At 44.8% G+C, this 12,389-nt stretch overlaps 1 protein-coding gene across 6 annotated transcripts in view; it reads left to right on the forward strand.

The window, feature by feature from the left end:
• LOC118368345 (formin-like) overlaps nt 1-12,389 on the forward strand; it is a 117,548-nt gene that overhangs the window by 32,166 nt on the left and 72,993 nt on the right. For all 6 annotated transcript variants that reach the window (XM_052496894.1, XM_052496895.1, XM_052496893.1 and 3 more), the window contains 4 exons: nt 373-493; nt 2,793-2,854; nt 4,450-5,129; nt 11,250-11,391. In XM_052496894.1, coding sequence (XP_052352854.1) covers nt 373-493; nt 2,793-2,854; nt 4,450-5,129; nt 11,250-11,391 — 1,005 coding nt within the window. The remainder of the gene's footprint in view (nt 1-372; nt 494-2,792; nt 2,855-4,449; nt 5,130-11,249; nt 11,392-12,389) is intronic.

Raw genomic sequence — 12,389 nt, forward strand, 5'->3', positions numbered from 1 at the left:
TATGTACTGTTTGTGTCTAACTCAAGGCTGTATTCCGTATGTATGTTGTATTTTAGAGATCGCTATTCATCCTCCTTTTTTTCTCAGATCATCAAGGTTTTGACATTTATGAATGTAAAGCGATGTTGTGTTTTCTTGGGCATATGCAATGCAGACAGGACTAAACCAATATGTTTGTACCTTTAAAGTGATATTATCTCATAGGGTATTAACTTTGGGGATAGTCTTGATTTGAGATGGTCTCATATCTTACCACGTGTTGACTTCTCAGTCAGATTGGGCACCGACTGTACTGTAAGCCTTGGAGAGTGTGTACAGTTTCTATGTATTTTCTGTGTTAACTGAGGTATCATCTGCTGTCTTTCCTCCCAGTCTGAGGTCACCTCCCCTGCAGACAGTGAGGACCGGACCCCCGGGCGGCTCCAAGCCATCTGGCCCCCGCCCAAGCCCAAGGATGAGGAGGAGAAGGTGGGGCTCAGGTACACCGAGGCAGGTAAGGACCTGTGCCATCCTGGAGCTTTCCACTTACTCTACACCTCTTCTGCAATATCATACAATCTCTTATTGAGAAACACCTGTATGCTGTTATCTGCCTTAGCTACGTTTCACAAGATATGATAATCTACTGATCATGAGTGCCTCCACCCTGTTTTATCCAGGGCAGGTGCTCTCCTTACTTAACATACAGCAAGCTGGTTAATCTAATTGAGAGGTGATACAAACAAGTAGTGCAGCCCTGCTGGTGTCTGTACAGCCAGCTAAGCCCAGTTACAGGGTGTAAGAAAACCCTTTAAATCCTTTTAAAGCAGGAACTCACTGTAACCCTTCCTCCACGGTAATGCTGCTTGCTGTATGTTGAGATGACTGCTAGCATCACAGGGTATAGTGGAGCTTTGGGAGGTAGTTTGGAGATAAGCTGGGGCTGGGGAGTCTGCCACTCTCTCAGCCTGGCTATGCTTTCTCTGTCTCTCTCTCTCTCTCCCCCTCCCCCCTCTCTCTCTCTCTCTCTCTCTCTCTCTCTCTCTCTCTCTCTCTCTCTCTCTCTCTCTCTCTCTCTCTCTCTCTCTCTCCCCCTCCCCCCTCTCTCTCTCTCTCTCTCTCTCTCTCTCTCTCTCTCTCTCTCTCTCTCTCTCTCTCTCTCTCTCTCACACTGTCTCTCTCTCACACTCTCTCTCTCTCTCTCCCCCTCCCCCTTTCTCTCTCTCTCTCTCTCTCTCTCTCTCTCTCTCTCTCTCTCTCTCTCTCTCTCTCTCTCTCTCTCTTTCTCACACTGTCTCTCTCTCACACTCTCTTTCTCTCTCTCTCTCTCTCTCTCTCTCTCTCTCTCTCTCTCTCTCTCTCTCTCTCTCTCTCTCACACTGTCTCTCTCTCACACTCTCTCTCTCTCTCTCTCTCTCTCTCTCTCTCTCTCTCTCTCTCTCTCACTGTCTCTCTCTCACTCTCTCTCTGGCTCCCCCCCCTCTCTCTCTCTCTCTCTCTCTCTCTCTCTCTCTCTCTCTCTCTCTCTTTCTCTCTCTCTCTCACACTTTCTCTCTCTCACACTCTCTCTCTGTCTCTCTCTCTGTCTCTCTCTCTGTCTCTCTCTCTCTCGCTGAAGAAGAACACTCACACAAATAGGGTAAAGGCACACATGACTCTAAATAGGCTGATCCAACTACGTTACAGGGAGATGCTCATTTCTCTTAATGTCTTAGATGCAGAGACATTGTGCAGCCTAGAACCTGCTGTACTGTAGCAGAGACATTATGTGGCAGGTATATCAGGCCATCTCACTGCTCATGGAGTTTGGAAGGCTGAGCAAAGGTCCAAGCTGATAGGTAGCTATCAGCTTGGACCTTTTACTGTAGACACACACCCATTTACTGTAGACACACACCCATGCTGTTTCACACAGCACACACACCATTTACCATGAGCCATAAGCCTACCATTGACTCTTGTGCTTTTACTCTATCAGAATACTAGCCTTGAAACTGCATAATTATTGGTTTGTTCTCACAAATTGCTTGAATACTTTAACCACCAGACATTATACTGTAATATCCCCTTTACAGCAGATTGTTTAGCTCTAATAGCTTTACCGCTGAGGTATCTAACTTGTTCATACTTTCAGAAGCTATTTATATGGTTCACTGCAGAATTAGCTGACAAAAATATATTTTTATGTGGTTGTCGAATGTCGAAGACATTCTTATTCTCACATACTCTGGCCATATATATGTGATATTACTGTAGTTTACTGTGAGATGATGAGGCAAAGTAAATAAAGCAGTCTTTGAAAATGCAGTATCCTTTACAGTAACAGGAAGGACATTGAAAACAGATTGGTTTAGTTTCCTAAATAAGCTCTTTTAATGGCATACAGTGCATTCAGAAAGTATTCAGACCCCTTGACTTTTTCCACATTTTGTTAAGTTACAGCCTTATTCTAAAATATATTAAATAGTTTTTCCCCTCATCAATCTACACACGATATCCCATAATGACAAAGCAAAAACAGGTTTGTAGAATTATTTTCAAATCTATTAAAACTAAAAAACTGAAATATCACATTTACATAAGTTTTCAGACCCTTTACTCAGTACTTTGTTGAAGCACCTTTGGCAGTGATTACAGCCTTGAGTCTTCTTGGGTATGACGCTACACGCTTGGCACACCTGTATTTGGGGACTTTCTCCCATTCTTCTCTGCAGATCCTCTCAAGGTGAACCTTTCCTTCAGTCTGAGGTCCTGAGCGCTCACATTGTCATGTGTTCTAGCTATAGTAAGTGGATGTCTTTTTTCCCTTCCAGAGCACCAGGCTGCCCTCTTGCAGCTGAAGAGAGAATGCAAAGAGGAGTTGGAGAAATTACATGTAAGTTATCCTCTTCGTTTTAAACAGTTCACTACATATCATTCTTACTGATTTCAGTGCTGGGGTTTGTTTCAACCAAATGCAGTTGCCTCACCATGTCCTACTGTCCGCATGTAATAACAAAGTAACTAATACTTAATGAACCCAGGACACTGCAGTTTTCTTCAGTGACACTAGATGTCACCAATCAGCCACAGAAGCAAAGCCAACTATTGTCTTTAGTGACTGGACTTTCCCGGCTTGATGTCTGAGAATGTCTCAATGGCCCAAAGTGTGGTTACACACCTCTCTTCACCACCATAGGAAATGGACAGCCTTGCATTTCTATCTAAATATTTTATTGGCCTTAAATGGGTCTGGTGTCTCCTTTGACTTCTTCAAATGGTCCTTTCAACCAAAGCATCTCATGAATTGGCTCACACTTTTGTGGCATAACACTGTTGTCAGGCACAAGGTTTTATATTGACAGCACAACAATGATATACATGTGTTTGAATGATAGTCCGCAAATACAGTAGGACTCATCCTGTCTTAAATGTGACATCCCAGCCACATTTGATATGAGGTCATCATTGAGAGAGGAAGCTGTGATGTCATGATGTGTTCCAGATGTGAAGCTCCTGGCAGTTCCTCATATGACATAAGATCACAGTTTACAACATGGATGCACCCAAAGATCTCATTTACTGACCTGTCTCTTTCCAACGGGAAATGTCTCCATTATTTCTTGTAAGATCTAGTTTATAGTTCACCCTCTAAACTCAGCAGATTCCGCTCTGTTGCTGAAGCACCATAATGCATTGTTTGTTCAACTGAGCCACCAGTGCCAAGGTGATGCAATTGAAAGCAGTATTTGAAATAGTTTCTCACAGGTCTCAGAGGAGTAGTCACATTTATTTGTTATGTTTCCTCTGTGTTCCAAGAACAGCCTGAGACGAGTAAGAGGGTCATAGAGCAGATTGTTAACCATATTTATGGAACAATTTCTCTGAACAACAACCTTACCTGAGCAAATTGTCTCTGGAAAGTGTGTCTGAAAATGACTATTATTAAAGCAGTGCTGATTCAGCAGTTATAGATGACATCCTCTGCGTATAGAGGTCTTCCTCTGTGTGTTATCCTGCCATCTATCTCTAATCCCTTGCATCAAGCCATCGTATTGACACTCATAAACATGTAGTTAAACCATGAGAAAGGATAGGAACGTGCCTTATTCATTTTCCTTGCTGACCCCCATGCTAACAAGAAACATGTGTCGGATACATTGCAAAATGGTTTCCTTTTCACTTTTCCTCAAGTTTGGCTGGATTATGTTGATGTTTGAAACTTCCAATAAACATCCAGCTTATTAGCTCTTCATTATGTTGTCAGTTTTTGTACTTTTCTGTTGGGGATGAAATATTGGAATGGAAATGAGTGGGCATGATGTTATAAATCACTTAATTTAATTAAATGAAGGTAACGATGGCCATTTTCCCTCACATGCTCTCATTGAGTCACCCAGGGGTCTTTGTGGAGCCCAACATTATGTGATTCTGTTTCATATGGCTGAGTGGGATGTTTCTGATTTATCTCTGTGTTCCTGCTCCACACAGACGGACTTTGAGCTCCAAATCTTCCAGGTGCGTGGGGAGCATGCTGTGTCAGTGTCCCGGCTGGAGGGAGTCATCAGCAAGATGCATACAGACCGTTACCAGGCCTTTAGCCAGGGTCTTGAGAGGGGCAAGCTCCGCGAGACCTGTGTGTCCACTGAGGACGACCTGCCCCCCAAAACTTTCCGTAACGTCTGCATCCAGACAGACAGGGAGACCTTCCTCAGGACCCCCGAGGGTGAGGCCAGCCGGTCTGGTCTCAGCCCCAGCCAGAACGTGCCTAAGAAACTCAACCTGGACTCCATCAACCTGAGTCTGCATGGAGGACTGCCTGGCCCACCTCCTCCTCCTCCTCTTCCTCCTCCGCCCCCTCCTCCTCCCCTCCCTGGACAAATAGGACTGCTTCCACCTCCTCCTCCCCCGTTACCTGGCAACATGGGGCCACCACCTCCACCCCCCCTCCCAGTTTTTGGTCCCCCACCTCCCCCTCCCCTTGGGTTACTTGGAGCTGGCCCTCCTCCTCCTCCCCCACCTCCTGGGTGCGGCCCACCTCCTCCTCCTGGGGGAGGATTTGGGTTTGGGTTCGGCCAGGCAGCAGAGAAGGCACCAAGGAAGCCTGCGTTGGAACCGGCCACTCCCATGAAGCCTCTATACTGGACCAGGATACAGATCCAGGACAATAAGTACCTACTTCTTCTATAGCCCATTCACAAGATGTATTATCTCTTCTGTCTCCCTCTCCTCACTATGGCACTTCCATCAGGTACACAGACACTCTAATACAGTAACACATCAGGTTGGATTGACCGCCCCTACACTAGTACCCTGGATGAGGACAGGAGCCCAAGTGAGATGTTTCAGCACATTTCCAGTGGCTGTGGTTTGTACTGCTGGATGCCAGGCTCCCGGCTTTATGGCCTTGTATTTCTATGGCTGGATTGGTAGAGGAAGTTGACTTGTGGTTCACACTCTCTGGTCCTGGCTAATGGGGGAGGGTTGAGTGGGCCACAGCGGTTACATGCCTGCTATAAAGTTTACAGTTGAACAGCATTAAACAAGACTATTAACTGTAACACGTTTCTGGATAGACATTATGAGGGTAAATACAGTACACTTTCGAAAAGGCCAGGTCAATGAACAAATGTCAAAATACACACAATTTCGCTGTATATACAGAGCAGGCTTCATGAGGAAGCTGTAATAGGGAAGACATAGTTAACTGTGCTTTACAGGGATTACATGTCAATACATGCATGGTCCAGTCAATTATAAATGCTGTCTGCTGTGGAAGGCTTTGTAGATGTAGATGACTTTACGTAGATGTATTTTCCCAACATTTTTCAACATTGATTCATTGCATTTTGCTGGAGTCAGTCAGAGCCCATTACGTGGAGTTATTTGAATTGGTCCCTGTGAAGGGGAGATTTTTGGGAGTATCATTATGTTCTTGGATAAAGCCTCTTGGCTGTCCCAGACAGATACTTTCCCCACCGCTGTGGGGAGCCAATAGCAAATTGGGCCCAAATGGACACACTCGACTCTAATTGAGTCTCTGTCTATGTGTTTGATTGCTGTGGTATTTCAGCTATGACCAGCTGGCCAACATTTTCAAATCAATCGTATTTGTCACATGCGCCAAATACAACAGGTGAAAGTATTACAGTGAAATACTTACTTACAAGTCCTTAACCAACAATGCAGTTTTAAGAAAAATACCCCCCCCCCCTAAAAAATAAATAAAAGTAACAAATAATTAAAGAGCAGCAGTAAATAACAATAGCAAGGCTAAATACAGGGGGTACCGGTACAGAGTCAATGTGCGGGGGCACCGGTTAGTCGAGGTAATATGTACATGTAGGTAGAGTTATTAAAGTGACTATGCATAGATGATAACAACAGAGAGAAGCAGCAGCATTAAAGGGGGGGGGGGGACAATGCAAATAGTCTGGGTAGCCATTTGATTAGATGTTCAGGAGTCTTATGACTTGTGGGTAGAAGGTGTTTAGAAGCCTCTTGGACCTAGACTTGGCACTCCGGTACCGCTTGCCGTGCGGTAGCAGTGAGAATAGTCTATGACTAGGGTGGCTGGAGTCTTTAACAATTGACACCGCCTGGTATAGAGGTCCTGGATGGCAGGAAGCTTGGCCCCGGTGATGTACTGGGCCGTACGCACTACCCTTTGTAGTGCTTTGCGGTCAGAGGCCGAGCAGTTGCCATACTGGGCAGTGATGCAACCCGTCGGGATGCTCTCGATGGTGCAGCTGTAGAACCTCTTGAGGATCAGAGGACCCATTTTTTATCTGTTTGTTGAGTTTCCTTTGTCTCCACCGTGGTAAAAATGTCTCCTTTCTGAACGAGTCAGCCCCGGCCGGCCAAACCCTGACCTCATGACTTGACAGTAGAGAGAAACTCATGAACACAAACACAGATAAGGCATATCCAGGTTGTATCTCATCCGGCCGTGATTGGGAGTCCAATAGGGCGGCGCACAATTGGCCCAGCGTTGTCTGGGTTTGGCCAGGGTAGGCCATCATTGTAAATCATCTTTTTTTCTTATCTGACTTAAATAAAGGTTAAGTAAAATATATATATTTTTTATATCTACAGTCCATACAGTATGGATACAGTACATCTACAGAGGCAATAGGCCTATTACATTTTACAAAGGGATCCCTTATAGAAAGTTGCTAAATCATGCAACATTACATATTACTATCAGTAGATAAACTGTAATTGAAAAGTTAAAATGACTTGTGTTATACGTACAGTAAGTCTGCCTCACATAGGTGGGTCCTGATGAACCTCTCTCAGTGAACCTGTTGCCTGTGAGGCTGTCTGACCTTGCCTATATACAGACTGAGTTATGGTGGACTTCATCTTCCCCTCCCTGTGTTATCAGAGACGGCCGGATCACTTATCAAACAGAGCCTGAGGCTGCCACACTGTCTAACCCAGGGGATAGTTCTCTTCTATGATTTAAAAGAGGAATGGAAAGTAAAGGTGGCAGAGCAAGGCTGAACTCTGGGAGGCTTCTGTACAAAGAGAGACATCATCAGACTCCTTCTCTGTTTGCTTTCAGCGTTACCCAGCAACAAAGGAAACAGAATATGTCCTGTCTTCCTTGTAGTTTATTTGAAATGCTCCTTTAGTGCTGGAACCTCACATCTCAAACCCAGTGACACTTGAATCATACGATTTTCAGAAGCCTCAGTCATAAATGTGACTTTTTATTAAAAAGCGGAAATTGAAGTCGCTTTTCTTTGCATTCTGCAAACTTCTGCCCTGAATCAAAATATGGAAGTAAACACTGCACAGCCCAAGTAAACATCAAATAAACAGCTTCACACATTGTTTATCTCTGGCACAGGACAATTTGTACTGAGAAGTCCCCTAGCTATTCCACTTTTCCCAAGAAGTAAAATCCAATCAAAATGTAATTGCATTAGTCACATGTAACCTTACAGTGAAATGCTTACTTACGAGGCTCTAACCAACAATGCAGTTTAAAAAAATATGGATAAGAATAAGAAATATAAGTATCAAGTAATTAAAGAGCAGCAGTAAAATAAAATACTATATACAGGGGGGTACCGGTACAGAGTCAATGTGCATGGGCACCGGTGAGTTTTTAGGTTAATATGTACATGTAGGTAGAGTTATTAAAGTGACTATGCATAGATGATAACAACAGAGAGAAGCAGCGGTGTAAAAGGGGGGGGGTCATTGCAAATAGTCTGGGTAGCCATTTGATTAGATGTTCAGGAGTCTTATAGCTTGGGGGTAGAAGCCTCTTGTACCTAGTTTCGGTACCACTTGCCCTGCGGTAGCAGAGAGAACAGTCTCTGACTAGGGTGGCTGGATTCTTTGGAATTTTTTTGTGCCTTCCTCTGACACCGCCTGGTATAGAGGTCCTGGATGGCAGGAAGCTGGGCCACAGTGATGTACTATGCCATTCACACTACCCACTGTAGTGCCTTGTGGTCGGAGGCAGAGCAGTTGCCATACCAGGCAGTGATGCAACCATGCTCTCGATGGTGCAGTTGTAGAACCGTTTGAGGATCAGAGGACCAATGCCAAATCGTTTCAGTCTCCTGAGGGGGAATATGTTTTGTTGTGGCCTCTTCACGACTGTCATGGTGTGCTTGGACCTTGTTAGTTTGTTGGTGATGTGGACACCGAGGAACTTGAAGCTCTCAAACTGCTCCACTGCAGCCCCGTTGATGAGAATGGGGGCGTGCTCGTTCATATTTTTCCTGTCGACCACAATCATCTCCTTTGTCTTGATCACGTTGAGGGAGAGTTTGTTGTCCTGGCACCGCACGGCCAGGTCTCTGACCTCCTTCCTATAGGCTGTCTCGTCGTTGTCGGTGATCAGGCCTACCACTGTTGTGTCATCGGCAAACGTAATGATGGTGTTGGAGTCGTGCCTGGCTGTGCAGTCATGAGCGAACAGGGAGTACAGGAGGGGATGGAGCACGCACCCCTGAGGGGCCACTGTGATGAGGATCAGTGTGGCGGATGTGTTGTTACCTACCCTTACCACCTGGGGGCGGCCCGTCAGAAAGTCCAGGATCCAGTTGCAGAGGGAGGTGTTTAGTCCTATGGTCCTTAGCTTAGTGATGAGCTTTGAGAGCACTATGGTGTTGAATGCTGGGCTGTAGTCAATGAATATCATTCTCACAAAGGTGTTCCTTTTGTCCAGGTGGGAAAGGGCAGTGTGGAGTGCAATAGAGATTGCATCATCTGTGGATCTGTTGGGGCAATAGGCAAATTGGAGTGGGTCTAGGGTTTCTGGGATAATGGTGTTGATGTGAGCCATGACCAGCCTTTCAAAGCTCTTCATGGCTACAGACGTGAGTGCTATGGGTTGGTAGTCATTTAGGCAGGTTACCTTAGTGTTCTTGGGCACAGGCACTATGGTGGTCTGCTTAAAACATGTTGATATTACAGACTCGGACAGGGAGAGGTTGAAAATGTCAGTGAAGACACTTGCCAGTTGGTCAGCGCATGCTCACAGTTCACGTCCTGGTAATTCGTCTGGCCCTGCGGCCTTGTGAATGTTGACCTGTTTAAAGGTCTTACTCACATCGGCTGCGAAGAGCGTGATCACACGCTGGAACAGCTGGTGCTCTCATGCATGTTTCAATGTTATTTGCCTCGAAGCGAGCATAGAAGTAGTTTAGCTCATTTGGTAGGCTTGTGTCACTGGGCAGCTCTCAGCTGTGCTTCCCTTTGTAGTCTGTAATGGTTTGCAACCATGCCACATCCGACAAGCATCAGACCCGGTTTTCCTGTTTGATGGTTCGCCGGAGGGCATTGCGGAATTTCTTATTAGCTTCCAGGTTAGAGTCCAGAGTCCTGCTCCTTGAAAACGGCAGCTCTAGCCTTTAGCTCTGTGTGGATGTTGCCTGTAATCCATGGCTTCTGGTTGGGGTATGTACGTACGGTCACTGTGGGGGGGACGTCATCGATGCACTTATTGATGAAGCCATTGACTGCTGTGATGTACTCCTCAATGCCATCGGAGGAATCCCGGAACATGTTCCAGTCTGTGCTTGCAAAACAGTCCTGTAACTTTAGCATCTGCTTCATCTGACCACTTTTTTATTGATCTAGTCACTGGTGCTTCCTGCTTTAATTTTTGCTTGTAAGCAGGAATCAGGAGTATAGAATTATGGTCAGATTTGCCAAATGGAGGGCGAGGGAGAGCTTTGTATGCGCCTCTATGTGTGGAGTAAAGGTTGTCCAAAGTTTTTTCCCTCTGGATGCACATTTAACATACTGATAGAAATTTAGGAAAATTGATTTAATTTTCCCTGCATTAATGTCCCTGGCTACTTGGAGCTTCGTCCTTTGGGTAGGCGTTTTCTTGTTTGCTTATGCTGGAATACAGCTCATTCAATCCTGTCTTAGTGCCAGCCTCAGTCTTTATGTACGTAAACAGCTACGAAAAAATACAGATGAAAACTCTCTAAGTAGATAGTGTGGTCTACATTTTATGATGAGATACTCTACCTCAGGCGAACAATAGCTCAAGACTTCCTTAGATATTGTGTATCAGCTGTTATTTACAAAAATACATAGTCCGCCGCCCCTTGTCTTACCAGACGACGCTGTTCTATCCTGCCGCTACAGCGTGTAACCAGCCAGATGTATGTTGATAGTGTTATCGTTCAGTCACGACTCTGTGAAGCATAAGATATTACAGTTTTGAATGTCCCGTTGGTAATTTAATCTTCCACATAGGTCATTGATTTTATTATCCAAAGATTGCACGTTTGCTAGCAGAATGGAAGGAAGTGGTGGTTTATTCAATCACCTACGAATTCTCCGAAGGCACTCCGCGCTCCCGCCCCTTTTCTCCGCCTCCTTATCATGCAAATCACGGGGATCTGGGCCTATTCCTGAGAAAGCAGTAAATCATTTGCGTCAGGCACGTCACACTCGTTAAAGGAAAAAAATTATTCTGCCAGTCCGTGGTGAGAAATCGCAGTCCTGATGTTCAGAAGTTATTTTCGGTCATAAGAGACGGTAGTGGCAACATTATGTACAAAATAAGTTTAAAAGATAAGTTACAAACAACTCAAATAAACAAACAAAATAACACAATCGGTTGGGGGCACGTAAAATGTCAGTCTTCCTTTCCGGCGCCAAGTCACCCCCGTAACAGTCCCCATAACAGTCTCCTGACATCACAGTAACATTGTTATTGAAAAGGGTTTTATTTTGAACTGTGGTGCTCCTCAACGTATGGAAGTGTATCTCTCCCTCAGCCCCAGACTAAGTCTGTCTCTTGTTTCCAGTAATAATACACTGTGGGGTTCACTGGAGGAGCCAGATATCGTAGACACCAAGGAGTTTGAGGACCTGTTCTCCAAGGCCACTCTGCAGCCGAAGAAGAAGCCCCTTTCAGACAGCTATGAGAAGAAGGCCAAGACTAAGAAGGTTAGTTGAAATCTCATCCATTCTTTTCCCTCCCCCGTGCTACTGTTATTATATTGTCTTGGCTCGTGCTGTTTTTCCTCTCTTAGGAGGAGAATTTCAAGTGTCTTGGGTTTGGAAGGTGATGAGGGCTACTAGACTTTCCATGCAGGGACCCATACACTGTAGCTTTAAAGCTGTCACCAGAAACGATGACACACTCCATTTGACATGGAGTCGTATTTCTCAGACCTGTCATGTCCATTACACAAGGGCCCTAGTGGTACATTTGAATGAAGATTTCCTTTACTATAGTTTTGTCGTCAGTATTAGGAGTTATTGAGATTAGGTAGTCAGGAAGAAAATATTGACGTAATACATTTTTTGAGGACGTTATTACTATGTTACTCCAGTAAGAGCATCTGCTGAATGAATACAATGGTGTCAGCAGATTATACCTTATTCTCCAACCCTAGACCACTTACCTCTGGAACATTCCATTAGGAGCTCTCCTGAGTTAGCCCAAGTAGAGCCACATAAACAAGTATCCTAGCATTTACATGGAGTCTAATCTAGGAACAACACAAAGTTTGCCAGGAGTAAATCGCTCCCCTCTCTTTTCTCGTCTTCCTAGCGACTGTCCAATTCATGGTGATTGGTGTAGGAAGCTCTTGTGGTACATCAAACTAGGCTATCAGGTGGCAGTGAGTTCAGTTTTCCTCTCCTCTCCCTGGCCCTGTGTATAGAAACACAGCTGGGTAGGATCCACCTTTAGCTGCTGCTTACACTTCACAATCAGCTGTAGACTAAACTGTCCTACTCCTTGATTTGGAATATTCTTTTGATTGTCCTTTTGACTAAGTTTAATAGTCATTTTCTTACGAAACCTGGTAATAGTTATTGGTTGAGAGAAATCATGAAAAAATATTGGTCCTGTTCAGACTGGATGTAGATTTTTGGTACGGACCAAATCTAAAACAATCATAGACATCTACAGTGGGGCAAAAAAGTATTTAGTCAGC

This window comes from Oncorhynchus keta, chromosome 35 (genome assembly GCF_023373465.1).
Source record: "Oncorhynchus keta strain PuntledgeMale-10-30-2019 chromosome 35, Oket_V2, whole genome shotgun sequence".
NCBI classification, from domain to species: domain Eukaryota; kingdom Metazoa; phylum Chordata; class Actinopteri; order Salmoniformes; family Salmonidae; genus Oncorhynchus; species Oncorhynchus keta.